Consider the following 14,350-nt stretch of genomic DNA (forward strand, 5'->3'; position numbering starts at 1 on the left):
ATGTCTACAGAAATTATAATGGCTCTTATTATGAATCTTTTACTTCTTTTGTCCTCAGCAGCCCTAGTTCGTTCCGGTCCAAGTATGTTGCCTCTCAAATCTTTTAAGGTCAGCTTTAAAATAAGAAACTTGAGATACACGTCATGAATTGAGTTCATCATCGTCTAGTTTTCTGGTTTTTTATAATATCTGTTGTGTTGTTTATATTTTGTCATAGAAATCTTAACTTTTTTCTCGGGCATTGGCAGATAAGTGGAAATGTAACGTACGATTGCATTGATATTTACAATCAACCAGGACTTGATCATCCGTTACTCAAAAACCACACAATCCAGGTGCTTAGATGTTTGAGAAATTCTTCTCCTACGTACATAATTACTTTCATAAAATGTAAATTAAAATTTCACTGTATGCAATATTGTTTTTTTTTTTTTTTTTTTTTTTTTTTTTTTTTTTTTTTTTTTTTTTTTTTNTAAAGATGAAACCATCAGTTTCAAGATTTGAATTTAAGAATCCAACTGACAACAACAAAACATATAAGAAGAAAATTAGATGTCCAGACGGAACAGTTCCTATATTAAGAAATTCAAAAGATTACATAACAAACCCACAATATTTCCATCCGCTGTCTCACGAACGCCCTGGAGCACATGTAAGCATTTATTCCCTCTCCTAATTAATAAATCTAATAATTTTTAAAGAGTATATTTACTTTAAAATAAAAATATATGCACACATTTGTATGTCTTTCTAACTGGTACTTGGTAGATCACTGGAGTACGGTCAAATAATGGCCCATTTCGTGGTGTAGAAGGTTGGTTTAATGGTTATGCGTTAAACATCGGCAAAGATGAAGCATCATATAGTGAAATATATATTGGCAGTGGATCGGATGAAGAGGTCAATTTTATCTCAGCAGGTTTTATGGTATGTTTTTTATATTTAATTAGTTTTTTTTTGTTTTTTTATCAATTCATTAATATTGGGTTATATAGTAAACTATGCAAGTACTTTTTGACAGATAAATCCAAGTGTATTCGGTGATGGACGTGTTTGGTCATATGGATTTTGGCATGTATGAATTCTGTTAATTGTGTATACAATGTATATGTTGAAATCCTTAACATATAAAATAGTCAATATGGGTTTTATAGGGTAAAGATGGGAAAGGATGTTACAATACCGCTTGTCCAGGGTTTGTTCAAGTCACGCGTGAGGTTCCCTTAGTCAAACCGTTTGACCTTAAGCCAGGAGTCCCTGTTTGGTTGCGTTATTCCATCCATCAAGTATTTTCCTAATTTAATATATGATTTCACATTTTCTTACTAAAATGTTTGAAGGTTTTCTTTACTATATTCATTAGTTTTTTTTTTTTCCAAATTCTTATGCAAGTTTTTTACCCAACAAAAACTTAGTGATTGATGTATTTGATTATAATGGTATAACATGTGTAGTAACATGTGTAGTACGCAATAAATACTTTGCTTTTAAAGTAACATGATTATCAATTTAGCACATATTATTTTATTTAATACCCTTATTTTATTAACACATAAATTCGTTTTGTCTCTTTTGATACTTAAACAGGATAAATATACAGAAAACTGGTGGATAACACTATTGTCAAAACCTAACGTAGATATTGGTTATTGGCCAAAAGAGTTATTTAACCTTTTAAATAATGGTGCAAATGTAATTGGAGTTGGAGGTGTGGTTAAGGCTTCTCCTTCAGGTTCAAGCCCTCCGATGGGTACTGGTAAATTTCCAACTGAAGACGAAAGAGCATCAGCAATGTTTACAAATATTGAAGCCTTAAATTCCAACTATGAGCAGCGTAAAATCGATTCTTTTCATATGGAGAAGTTGCTAGATAGTCCAAACTGTTATGGGCTAAGTATTGGTAAAGGCAAACCATTCCAACGTACTCAACTCGGTTTCTTTTTCAATTATGGTGGCCCGGGAGGAAACTCTTGTGGAGTTTAACATTGCAAATGTAATTGTTAAACTTGACATTTAATAAAATTATTCTAAATAAATAATATGAAATTTGCATACACTTAAGATCTTCTTTTTTTTTGTTCTCAAGCTGTCCAACTTGACTGCTAGCAATCTTAATTACAATATATATATGTAGCCTAGAGTTATACAAAATGGACAATAATCAATAGATTCTACTCAAAATTAATACACATGCATGTTATTTTGTATGACCATTTCTTTTTATTATTTATAACTATTCTTTTATATCATACTTTATCAATTGAGAAGTACAAATATGAAACTAACCTTATAATGAGTAAAAAATTACACTGTCATGCCATTGGTCTTAAAGCAATGTTTGTTGTAAATTAGAGAGTTTAGGGAGTAAATCTCTTAGGTTATTATTGATAGGAATCGAGGTTACAACAAGTATATATAGTGTTACAAGTCCTAAGCTATAAACCAACATACTAATGCTATCGCCGATGGGCTTCGACTAACGGGCCGAAGGCTCTCGACCAAGTGTGGTCGAGGGGCCGAGTATGCGCGGACTGGATAGGTGGGCCGGTCGATGGAGTCCACTAAGTGTTTTACAACACTCTCCCTTGGACGATATGACCGTGCCTATGTTGGACGGGATCGCAGCAATGTGCTTAGGGGATGCTGCCTCATTAAAACCTTACCAGGAAAACCCATTGGGACAAAACCTTAGTGAAGGAAAAAGAGTACAGCACACATTGCTCCCCCTGTTCCAAACATCACTCCAAGTCCTTAAGCCTCCGCATTCCAATCTGGTGCGTGAGCTTCCTGAATGTCGTTGTCGGTAATGCCTTGGTGAAGAGATCGGCTGACTTGTCGCATGACTGAACTTGCACCACTTGAACTTCTCTGGCCTTTTGTAGTTCATGTGTATAGAAGAACTTTGGCAGGATGTGCTTCGTCCGATCTCCCTTGATGTAACCTTCTTTGAGTTGTGCGATGCAGGCTGTATTGTCTTCATAGATGACCGTTGCTGATTTGTCTATGTCCATGCCACTGTCTGTCCGAATGTGCTGAGTCATTGACCGCAACCAAACACACTCACGGCTGGCTTCATGCATGGCTAGGATCTCCGCGTGATTTGAGGATGTGGCTACTAGAGTCTGCTTCATAGAACGCCAAGAGATCGCTGTACTACCATGTGTAAACACATAACCTGTTTGTGACTTACCATTGTGTGGGTCGGACAGATAACCTGCATCAGCAAAACCAACTAAACCTTCTTTGTTATGGTTAGTGTAAAATAAACCAAAGTCTGTCGTTCCTTGTAGGTAACGCAGAACATGTTTTATACCATTCCAGTGCCTTATGGTCGGACAAGAACTGTATCTTGCCAGAAGGTTTACTGCGAAGCATATGTCAGGTCTAGTGTGGCTAGCCAAGAACATTAATGCTCCTATAGCACTGAGGTAAGGCACTTCAGGACCAAGAATTTCTTCATTGTCCTTCTTAGGAGCAAATGGATCTTTATCCACTTCTACACTTCTCACAACCATTGGGCTAGTCAATGAGTGAGCTTGCTCCATATTAAATCTCTTGAGTACCTTTTCTGTGTATGCCTTTTGATGCACAAGGATCCCATTGTTTATGTACTCAAGCTGCAACCCCAAACAGAATTTTGTCTTGCCTAGGTCTTTCATCTCAAACTCTTTCTTGAGATATCCTACTGTTTGGGCGATTTCCCCAGAGGTTCCAAGGATGTTTAAATCATCCACATATACTGCTATTATCACAAATCCCTTATTCGCGAATTTCTTTATGAATATACAAGGACTGATCGGGTCATTCCTATAACCTTCCTTGGCTAAATATTCACTTAGCCGGTTATACCACATTCGACCACTCTGTCTCAGTCCATAAAGCGATTTGTCTAGCCTTATGCAGTATTGGTCTCTAGAACCCTTCTTATCTTTGAGTTCTATACCCTCTGGTAATCTCATATAAATTTTATTATCCAGTGGACCGTATAGATATGCAGTTACAACATCCATTAACCGCAAATCTAAACTTTCTCTTATGGCCAGACTTATTAGATATCTAAAAGTCGTTGCATCCATCACAGGGGAGTATGTCTCCTCATAATCTATGCCAGGTCTTTGAGAGAATCCTTGTGCTACGAGCCTTGCCTTGTATCTAACAATCTCGTTTCTCTCATTTCTCTTTCTTACAAAGACCCATTTATGTCCAACTGGTTTAATTTCTGGTGTTATCCTTAAGGTCGGACCAAACACACTTCTCTTCTTTAAAGAGTTTAGCTCCACATCTATGGCTTCTTTCCATTTAAGCCAATCTTTGCTTTGTGTACACTCTAGTATAGATGTGGGCTCATGATCCTCATTTATTTCAAGTGCTACCTTGTATGCAAATATATCATCAATGTCGACATCTTTTCGGTTCCATTGTATTCCAGACATTATATAGTTTATCGAGATCTCATTGTTGTCAACTCCTTCAGGCTCTTGAGGTTCAGCGTCCTGAGCCTCATTTGGTGCCGTAGGAGTTTCTGTGACAACGTCTGGCTTTTCTATAATTCCCTTAGCCTCGGTCTGTTTTGCACTCTTTGTTTTCCGAGGATTCTTATCTTTGGAACCTAATGGTCTACCCCGTTTCAAACGTGGCATAGACTCTGTAGCAACTTGATTATTGTGTTCCTTGTGAACATCAATACGTACTGGTGCATTGCAAGCTGGTATGTACGATTTTGTTACTCTTTTCGGGTCAGCAAAGGAATCTGGCAATTGATTAGCTAGCTGTTGAAGATGTATAATCTTCTGAACTTCTGCATCACATGCTATAGTTCGAGGATCTTGCCATTCTAAGGATGTTTGATTCCATGTCAATTCTTTGCTCAGCTTGCTGGTCTCCCCACCTAGCATAGGGAATTCGGACTCAATAAATTGACAGTCCGCGTATCTGGCCTTGAACAGGTCTCCTGTCAGTGGCTCGAGATACCTTATTATGGTGGGAGACTCATACCCCACATATATTCCCATTCTCCTCTGTGGTCCCATCTTTGTTCTCTGTGGTGGAGCAATTGGTATATAAACGGCACAACCAAATGTCTTAAGATGGGATAAGTCTGGCTCTTGACCCGATAGGAGTTGGGATGGGGAATATTTGTGTTCACTAGATGGCCTGATGCGTATGAGTTCTGCTGCGTGTAAGACCGCGTGTCCCCAAGCCGACACAGGAAGCTTCGATCGCATTAACAATGGTCGAGCTATCAATTGTATTCGTTTAATGAAGGATTCAGCTAATCCGTTTTGTGTATGTACATGTGCCACAGGATGTTCCACACTCACCCCCATGGACATACAGTAATCATTAAACGCTTGGGATGTAAATTCACCAGCATTATCTAGACGTATAGTCTTAAGTGGAAAGTCTGGAAAATGTGCTCTTAATCGAATGATTTGAGCTAAGAGCTTAGCAAATGCTAAGTTTCTCGTGGATAACAAGCATACGTGGGACCATCTGGTTGATGCATCTATCATCACCATGAAATATCGAAATGTCCCACTAGGTGGGTGTATCGGCCCACATATGTCACCTTGTATCCTTTCCAGAAAATGTAAAGTCTCTCTTGTGACTTTTACTGGTGAAGGTCTTACAATAAGTTTCCCTTGTGCACATGCCACACATGTGAGATTCTTAGGGAGAACTTTTCTTTCTTTAAGGTTGTGCCCTTTTGAACTCTTTATCAATTTACGCATCATGTTAGTTCCCGGATGGCCAAGCCGGTCATGCCATAAAGTGAAACTTTCTTTGTATATTTTGTGCTTAGCCAAGTTGGCTTCTATCATGTTAATCTTAGCATGGTATAGACCAGAGGCTAAGGCAGGTATAGTCTCTAGGATCTTCTTTTGTCCTTTCACATTTTCTGTAATGTAGAGGAACTCTTTAGATCCTTCACCCTTGGTTTCAATATGATAACCATTTGACCTTATGTCTTTAAAACTCAATAAGCTTCTCTTAGAGCTGGGTGAATATAAAGCATCACATAACTCAATATGAGTTCCGTTAGGCAACAATATGTGTGCTTGGCCGTAGCCTTCTATAAGGTTTGCTATACCCGCAATTGTATTAACATTTGCACTTTTCATTATAAGATTTATGAAATATCTCTTATCTTTTAGTATGGTGTGGCTGGAGCCACTATCCACTACTAGTTCACTCATGTCCTCGGCCATGTCTTAACACCACAAGGATTCTGACTGGAATTGATCTGGGAGCTAAAGACCTCAGATATCTCTTGACCATGAACCACGAACAGCTTCCCCACGAACAGCTCCTTGCTTCCCGCGAACAGCTTCTCGCACTCACCCCCGATCAACGAACCGCGGACAGCATACCTCGACCAAGCTGTCGAGAGAACTTTGGTCACAAGCTAAGGATTGCTTGTGAACAAGAGGATCTTCGAACAGGAAGGATTTGATCTCGGATGGAAGTAAGAACAAGAAGTCTAGGGTTTTAGGGTAAGAGAGAATAGACGGCTGCTTTAGGGTTTAGGGATAGAGGCTATCGTGCTGATAACGTGTTGTAAATTAGAGAGTTTAGGGAGTAAATTTCTTAGGTTATTATTGATAGGAATCGAGGTTACAACAAGTATATATAGTGTTACAAGTCCTAAGCTATAAACCGACATACTAATGCTATCGCCGATGGGCTTCGACTAACGGGCTGAAGGCTCTCGACCAAGTGTGGTCGAGGGGCCGAGTATGCGCGGACTGGATAGGTGGGCCGGTCGATGGAGTCCACTAAGTGTTTTACAACAATGTTTAATTTTTCAGTTAAAGGTAAAAATATAATTTTAATATAAGACTAACAAAATATTTTAAATAATTATTAATTTCTAAAAAAATATTTTCCCTCTCTAATTAATTACGGAAGAAAATTAAGTTTTAATTAAAAAAATTGTAAACCAATCAGAATTTTCAAAAGTAAGATTTTATATTAAGTACTAGGTTTTCACCCGTGGTACACCGCTGGACTAAATTATAAATTAATGTATTTTAAATAATAATTTTTTAATTTATTTAGTTTTCAAATTCCCAATTAATTAAGTTTTATCTAATTAATTTATAATTTTGTTTATAATTTTTTTTTCTTCTTACGTTTTATACAGTTTATAACCTGTAAGAGCAACAACAAACATACCTAACATAATCGCTGTAGATGGCGAACCGCTGGTTCCCTACGGATCGAAGTTTCAGCCAATACCCTGATTCAGCTATGGCTGAAGCCAGCCCCAATCGTCCCCCTCCCTTCCCCCCGACCCTCCTGACTCCAAACCCGTTCCTTCCTTATTTGACTTTCTTCCCCTTTCCCCAAATTCTACCTCCTCCTCTTCACACTCCCCCCTCCAACACTCTCCTCAAACTGCTTACATCGAGCATGACAGAGTGGTTATAGCGCTCCCTGTCCAACACAAATCAACTCCTATGGTAGTGAATCCCCAGGCTCAAGCTCTCATTGACACTTACCATCAATCTTTGAAACTAAACCCTAGATCTAGTAACAGTGCTATAGTACCCTTGAAAGTTGCAGCTCAAACTGATGGCCTCTTACCTCGAGCTTTGCCAAAGGTTACTCGACGAGTAATTGGTCAAGATTCAGCAACAACAACCCCTCTAATCTCCATGAAGTCTCACCAAACTATTGAACCTACCACAACGAGTTCCTCGGGGGAAGCAGTCGTGCACCCAAGTGAAACTGGATCTCCCCAAACTGGATCTCTCCAAACAAACTGTTCTCCTACCACTCTTCCACCTTTGCTCCCAAGCCCACATCCGATTATCCCCACTCCACCTCCGCAAACAGAACCTTCTCCTGCAGCTCAACCACTAAACCCTTCCCATTCTTCTGCCCCAATACAATTACAACCTCCTTCTACTGGCCATCCAAAACCTATAACGATGGCCCAGAAACTCAAAAAGGTCTCCGACAGATCGCTACAGAGACTTGCTCCTCCTACTTATTCCTCTGAAGGGAAGCCTAGGATTGTCATTCCAGATTCAGTGTTTGAAGAAGGAGCACAAATTCATAAAGACTTCATCATAGGAAGGTTTAAAGGGAGACTTCCAACTTACAAGCATATCCAGAGCGTCCTTAGCCACATGTGGGGACGCGGACAAAGGCTTGAGGTGCACCTGAACCACGCCAACAACTCCATGCTAGTAAGACTACCAAATGACTACATTCGAGCAAAGGTCCTTAAGAAGAAGCTATGGTACATAGGAGAATGCATGTTCCTTGTTGCTCAGTGGGACTCAACTGGTGGTGCAAAAACTGACTTGGATGCTATCCCCATTTGGGCACATCTTAAGGGCATGCCTTTCGACCTAATGCACCAAAAAGGGATAAGTCTAGTGGCGGGTCTGGTTGGTGAACCTAAAGAAATGGACGAATTCACACAAAACTTGGTCAGTATCTCTGAAGCACATGTTCAGATAGAAAGGAATCTAAGTCAACCATTACCTTCCTCGGTTGAAATTGAACGATCAAATGGTGAAGTCATCACCATTGCAGTATACCCATGGATTCCTCCCACATGTTCTCACTGCAAGGAAATCGTACATGTTGTTTGATACTGCCCTAGTGTTGCCCCAACTTGGACTCCTGCACAACATCCAAAACCGATGTTAAATCGAAAAAGCAAAGAACCTTCTGAAAAGGGTAAAGAACATGTGGTTACTTCTCCCACTACTACCGCTTCTGTGGCTGCTGATGTGGCCGGTTGTTCCAATGACCCCGCAAAGGCTCCCTCAATTCTGTCAAACCACAACAACAATGTCACTACATCAAAAAATGACCCAAACCAGCATTCTCAAAATTCTTCTCCTGTACCAATGGATAAATCCTCCTCACCTTTGCCTCTGTCAAAAACAACTGTCACCAACCCTTTTGAAGTCCTAGCTAATCCAGCTTCTCATACTATCCCACATCCTCCACCTTCCTCCACAATTTCAGCTAACCCTCAACCTACCCCCTCCCCTAACCCTTCTACTGTGTCCACATCCCTATTGGAACCTTCAAACATTACTCATTCTCTTCCCGTGGTGTCTCCTCCCTCCATGGGAGAGACTCCTCACCGCTCCTAAACCCCCCTAACCCTTAAGCATGTATATAAAACCATTTTTTTGGAACATCGGAGGTCTAAATGATCTGGATAAACATCGACCTTTTTCTAACTGGCTTGCTACCTATAAGCCTCTTTTTGGTGCTATCTTGGAAACCCATATCAAGGAACCAAATTTGAACAAAGTTATGAACCTTACTTGTCCTGGTTGGCAATTTGTCTCTAACCATGCTTCTGATCCGGATGGTAGAATAATCATCGTGTGGAATTCTCCTGCCAATATTACAGTCCTTCATCAATCGAGGCATATGATAACCACTGAAGTCAGAATTCAAGGAGGGCATAGATTTATTTTCACAGCTTTATATGCTCCTAATTTTGGTGATGAACGTACTGACCTTTGGTGCGAGATGATCAATCTTCAGCAAAGTCTCCAGCTAGATTCTCAACCTTGGCTTCTTGGAGGGGATTTCAATCAAATCATTCATCCAGCTGAGCACTCAAACCCGAATGTCGATCACTGGTCCTTGTGTATGTTAGAGCTTCGTGATTGCCTCTTGCAAATGGAACTGTTTGACCTTTGTCATCAAGGTCCCCTCTTCACATGGTCCAATAAAAATCCCTTAAACCCTATAGCAAAAAAACTAGATAGACTACTAGTTAACAACCACTGGCTTGCCTTATACCCCAATAGTGTGGCTTCTTTTCTAGCTTCAGAAGTCTCTGACCATTCACCCTGTCTCCTCAATCTAGCAACCTCCCTCCCGTCTGCTGGGACCAAACCTTTCAAATTCTTTAACTTCCTAACCTCTCATCCCCAATTCCTCCAAACGATTGAGGCTGCATGGATCTTGGCTGGAACTTTACATCCCTTGGAAACAAGTTTAGCTGTCTTGAGTGCTAAGCAGAAAACAATAAAGAGAGATCTTAAAACACTTTCCAGAGATAATTTTTTGGATATTCAGACTCGAGTGCGAGAGGCTAACCTTTTATTGAACAATGTGCAGGCACAAGCGATGGCCACACCTTCCTCTGATCTTTTCCAACAAGAACGTGCTCTTCAAACTCGATGGGAGTTCCTCAGAAAGATTGAAGAAGCTTATTTCAGACAAAGATCTCATATCAACTGGTTAAAAGAAGGGGATTAGAACACATCTTACTTTCATCGAATGACCTTAACCAGAAACGCATTCAATGCCATTAGATCCTTCTCCTCGGCTTCAGACACTTTAGTGGATGACCCTCTGGAAATGAGGCGAATAGTAGTAGCACACTTCCATTCCATTCTTGGTGCCCACTCTCTGCCACCAATCGCTGTCTCTCTCAACTGGCTCCAAAATATCATCCAATACCATTGTTCACCTGAGCTGAAACAAACTATGATAAAGCTTCCCACATCAGAAGAGATTAAGAGAGTGATGTTTAAAATCAGTGGAATTAAGGCTCCAGGTCCTGATGGGTTTACCTCAACATTCTACAAGACTGCTTGGAAAATTCTTCGCTCGGATGTTACTGGTAGCATTATGCAGTTCTTTCAATCAGCTTTCCTCCCGGCGGCTGTGAATGCAACTATCCTTGCCCTAATCCCCAAGACCCCTGGTGCATCTTTTATCTCGGACTTTAGACCTATATCCTGCTTAAACACTCTTTATAAAGTCATCTCAAAGCTCCTTGTCTCACGGTTGAAGCCTATACTCCCTTACTTGATTCAGAAGAACGAAACTGCATTCATTAAAGGGAGGTTGTTAGTTGAGAATACACTGCTAGCTACAGACCTGGTTAATGGTTATCAAAGAGAAAAAGGTCCTAAGCGTATTACTATCAAGGTAGATATTGCAAAAGCGTTTGACACGGTTAGATGGGAGTTTATTTTCAGTTGTTTGCGAGGAATAGAAGTCCCTGAACTTTACCTCAGATGGCTAAAAGCGTGTGTTTGTACTCCGTCTTTCTCTGTGGGCTTCAATGGCGTTGTTCATGGCTACTTTAAAGGGTGTAGAGGTTTGCGACAGGGAGATCCACTCTCACCTTATCTCTTTGTTCTTGTCATGAACTGTTTATCAGTCATGTTAGATAAAGCAGCTGAGGAGGGTAAATTCAAATACCACTACAATGTCAGAGGTTAAGGCTCACACACCTGTGTTTCGCTGACGACCTCCTGATCTTTACTGATGAATCCCTCTCGTTTGTGCAAAGTGTCCTCCAAGTACTAAAATCATTCGAAGAGGCCTCAGGACTTGCGATCAGTCTTCCCAAGACAAGCTTCTTTGCATCTGGACTACAATAACCTGAAATTGATCAAATCAAGACATCATCAGGCATTGCTCATGGCCAACTCCCTATCCGCTATTTGGGAATTCCACTATGCACCAAAAAGCTTACACTGCTTGACTGTGCTCCTCTCATCCAGCGTGTAAAAGCAAAACTCAATAGCTGGTCGACCAGAACTCTCTCTTTTGCAGGGCGGTTGCAAATGCTAAATACTGTCATAGCTGGTATCACAAACTTCTGGTGCTCAGCTTTGGTCCTGCCAAAGAAATATATTGACACTTTGAACTCTCTTTGTGGAATGTTCTTCTGGAAGGGCTCTCTTGAGGGACACCATTCAGCGCGAGTTGCTTGGAGCACGGTTGTCACTGCAAAATCAGAAGGAGGGTTAGGCATACGAGATCCAAGAAAGTGGAACAAGGCTTGTCTAATAAAACTTATCTGGTTGCTTTTCTTTAGGTCTGGGTCGGTATGGGTAGTTTGGTTTAAAGACGCTGTACTTGCTGGTAACCTGAGCAATTTTTGGGTCAGAAAGCCAAGTAACCAACACTCTTGGATAGCCAAAAAACTTTTGAAGATAAGAGAAGAAGCTTCCCCTTGGATAACGATGAAGCTTGGTAATGGACGAAGATGTCGCTTCTGGTCAGATCGTTGGTGTAAGCTAGGGCGAATGAGCGACTTCTTGAGCAGGGAATTGTCTATAGGTATCCCCCAAAATGCAGTCCTGGCGGATCTATGGAGAAGAGGGAGCTGGAGATTACCACCGGCAAGGTCGGAGGCTCAAGTCAGCTATCAAGTTGAATTATCGGCTCTTCAATTAACAGAGGAGGAAGATTCACATACCTGGTGGATCAATGATCGTTTGAAGGACAGTCAATCTACCGGAAGGATTTGCTCAGCGTTAGGCGAAGAGATGCCTTCGGTGCCGTGGCATAAGATTGTTTGGACTTCAGGAGGAATCCCCAAACACAATTTTCTAACCTGGCTGATTATGTTGAACAGGTGCCCAACTCGAGACCGACTATTGCAATGGGGACTTGATAGACAGGTTTTCACCCAAGGTATCAATCCCCTATGCAGTTGTAGTACAAAGGGTTATCAATCCAAATGGTAGTGTATTGCTAGCAGGAAGGATATGATCAGTACAATACAAGTCAAGCCAAGCAATTAGGGTTTGGTTCTAACAATCCTAAAATAATCAAAGTAGAAGAATATAAACAAGTAAACAAAACGACCTAAGCACTCGATGCAAGCAATCGAGTACAAGATCGAGTGGGGTGATCGAGTATGCAAGTGAGATATGAACAGCTCGAGGTATTACTCGATACAGGTTATCGTGTACCTGATCGGGTAAGTGGTCGAGTAAGTAAAGAAAATGCAAATAAATGAAATACGAAAGTTCCTAAGGATGGGGGTTATCGAATCCTAAGTGTTCTAGACCAATACGGATGCCTTACATGCCTCAAGCAATTATTTCCTAGACAATGAACCTCTAAGACCTTGTCACCACACTTTCGCACTAGCAACAATCAACCTTGAACACATTACCACGCTGTCGCAATAGCAATATGAACAAGCAGGCATTAAGAACGATTCATTATTGTCAGTAGACTTAAACTCATCTAATTTTGTTACTCAGAGTTAAGTAAACCTCTAGCATTGGCTAAATCAAGCATTTTATCTACTCCTTTCGGCCTGTAGCATTTGTAAACGCCCTAGATCTAATCTCAACCTTTCGGTCTGTTGACAACATTAAGAACACCAACCTAGAAGGAACATCACAATCAACTAAAGCATCCTAACCGATCAAAAACACAAAATCATCTATCCCATCCCTAGAAACTTTTCTACACTACTCGGACATAGAAACGAATAACAAAGCAATCAAAATGAATGAAAATGAAATTGTATTAAAAGATAGAGTAGAGTAGAAAGAGTATAAGATATAAATCTAAGAAAACTACAAAATAAAAATGCAAAACAAGAAAAAATATGTTGAGTCCCTCAGTTCTCTCACAGAAGCTCTCGCTCTCTGGTATGAGGGTTTGCGGCGTGCTAGTTTGCAAGCTAGGGGAAGAAGGGGTTTAGATATGGAAACTATTTGACCTAGCTTCCCAGACCTGCCCGATGGTCTACTCGATGGGGTACACGAGGGTGAAATCGGGTTACTCCTCGGGTGGATCTTTGGGTTCCTCTTCACACTCCTGGATCCTCTTTGATCGTGTTGGGGTTCGGACTTGTTCTTGTAGCTCGATGGCTCCTTTGGGTACATGCTCGAGTTGTCCTTGTTTTTTCCCATTTTTGGCTCTTTAGCACCTGTTTTCATCCAAAATATGCAAATGCAGAAATGCAACTCCCTAAATGCTTTAAAAGTGAATTCCTACAGTTAATGACCTAAAAATGCTAAGTTAGAGGTATGAACAATGCAAAATATGGACAAAAAAGTATGCTAAAAAGCATATAAATTAGAGAGTTATCAGACCCCCAAACTTAAATCTGCTAGTCCTCTAGCAAAGAAGTAAGAGGGTACGGTTTGAAAGTGGGGACTCATAACCTTAAGATGCTAATCGAAGGATTCAAGCTATAGTCCTTAAAGATAGTTTAATGGTGCTAAGATCAATCAACATACTTACAAATATTTTTCTATGCTTATTACCATGCATCGATCTAGCTCCACCTCCAACTAAAGATAAGGAACATCTCTTTCACATTCAATTAAGTGTTTGGCGAATTCTTGCAAATGGAAGGTGAATCAAGCTCAATTGGTTTCAAGGGTAAGACTTTTTAGTAAGGTGGTTTCAAACAAATTCTTTGGGTGGTTTTCTCTCAAAAGATGGAATGCTAGACAGTTATTCTCAAAAGATTGAGAATAATTTGGGCATACAAAGCTTAACTCTTGATGATCTACCCTTTTCTCATTCACTCATCATATATTTTTTTATTTAAACCTCCTAGAATTAAACTACCCACATCCTTGATTTTAACTCT

General features: G+C 40.3%; 2 protein-coding genes across 2 annotated transcripts; both read left to right on the forward strand.

Moving 5' to 3' along the window:
- LOC104771884 lies at positions 1-1,983 on the forward strand. Its single transcript, XM_010496491.1, has 7 exons — positions 1-108; positions 249-335; positions 479-652; positions 769-927; positions 1,022-1,075; positions 1,155-1,286; positions 1,588-1,983. Exons 1-7 carry the CDS (start codon positions 1-3, stop codon positions 1,981-1,983), a joined length of 1,110 nt encoding a protein of 369 aa, XP_010494793.1.
- Positions 8,658-9,119, forward strand: LOC104772893 (WASH complex subunit CCDC53 homolog). Its single transcript, XM_010497449.1, has one exon. It carries the CDS (start codon positions 8,658-8,660, stop codon positions 9,117-9,119), a length of 462 nt encoding a protein of 153 aa, XP_010495751.1.

This window comes from Camelina sativa, chromosome 20 (assembly GCF_000633955.1).
Source record: "Camelina sativa cultivar DH55 chromosome 20, Cs, whole genome shotgun sequence".
In the NCBI taxonomy this organism is placed as follows: domain Eukaryota; kingdom Viridiplantae; phylum Streptophyta; class Magnoliopsida; order Brassicales; family Brassicaceae; genus Camelina; species Camelina sativa.

Bases quoted from the DNA above. Each gene is read 5' to 3' on its own strand.
- LOC104772893 (XM_010497449.1), top strand. From the start codon at position 8,658: ATGTTAAATCGAAAAAGCAAAGAACCTTCTGAAAAGGGTAAAGAACAT.
- LOC104771884 (XM_010496491.1), top strand. From the start codon at position 1: ATGTCTACAGAAATTATAATGGCTCTTATTATGAATCTTTTACTTCTT. The intron at 109-248 runs GTCAGCTTTAAA...GGGCATTGGCAG, and splicing joins TGCCTCTCAAATCTTTTAAG to ATAAGTGGAAATGTAACGTA. The intron at 1,076-1,154 runs GTATGAATTCTG...TGGGTTTTATAG, and splicing joins GGTCATATGGATTTTGGCAT to GGTAAAGATGGGAAAGGATG.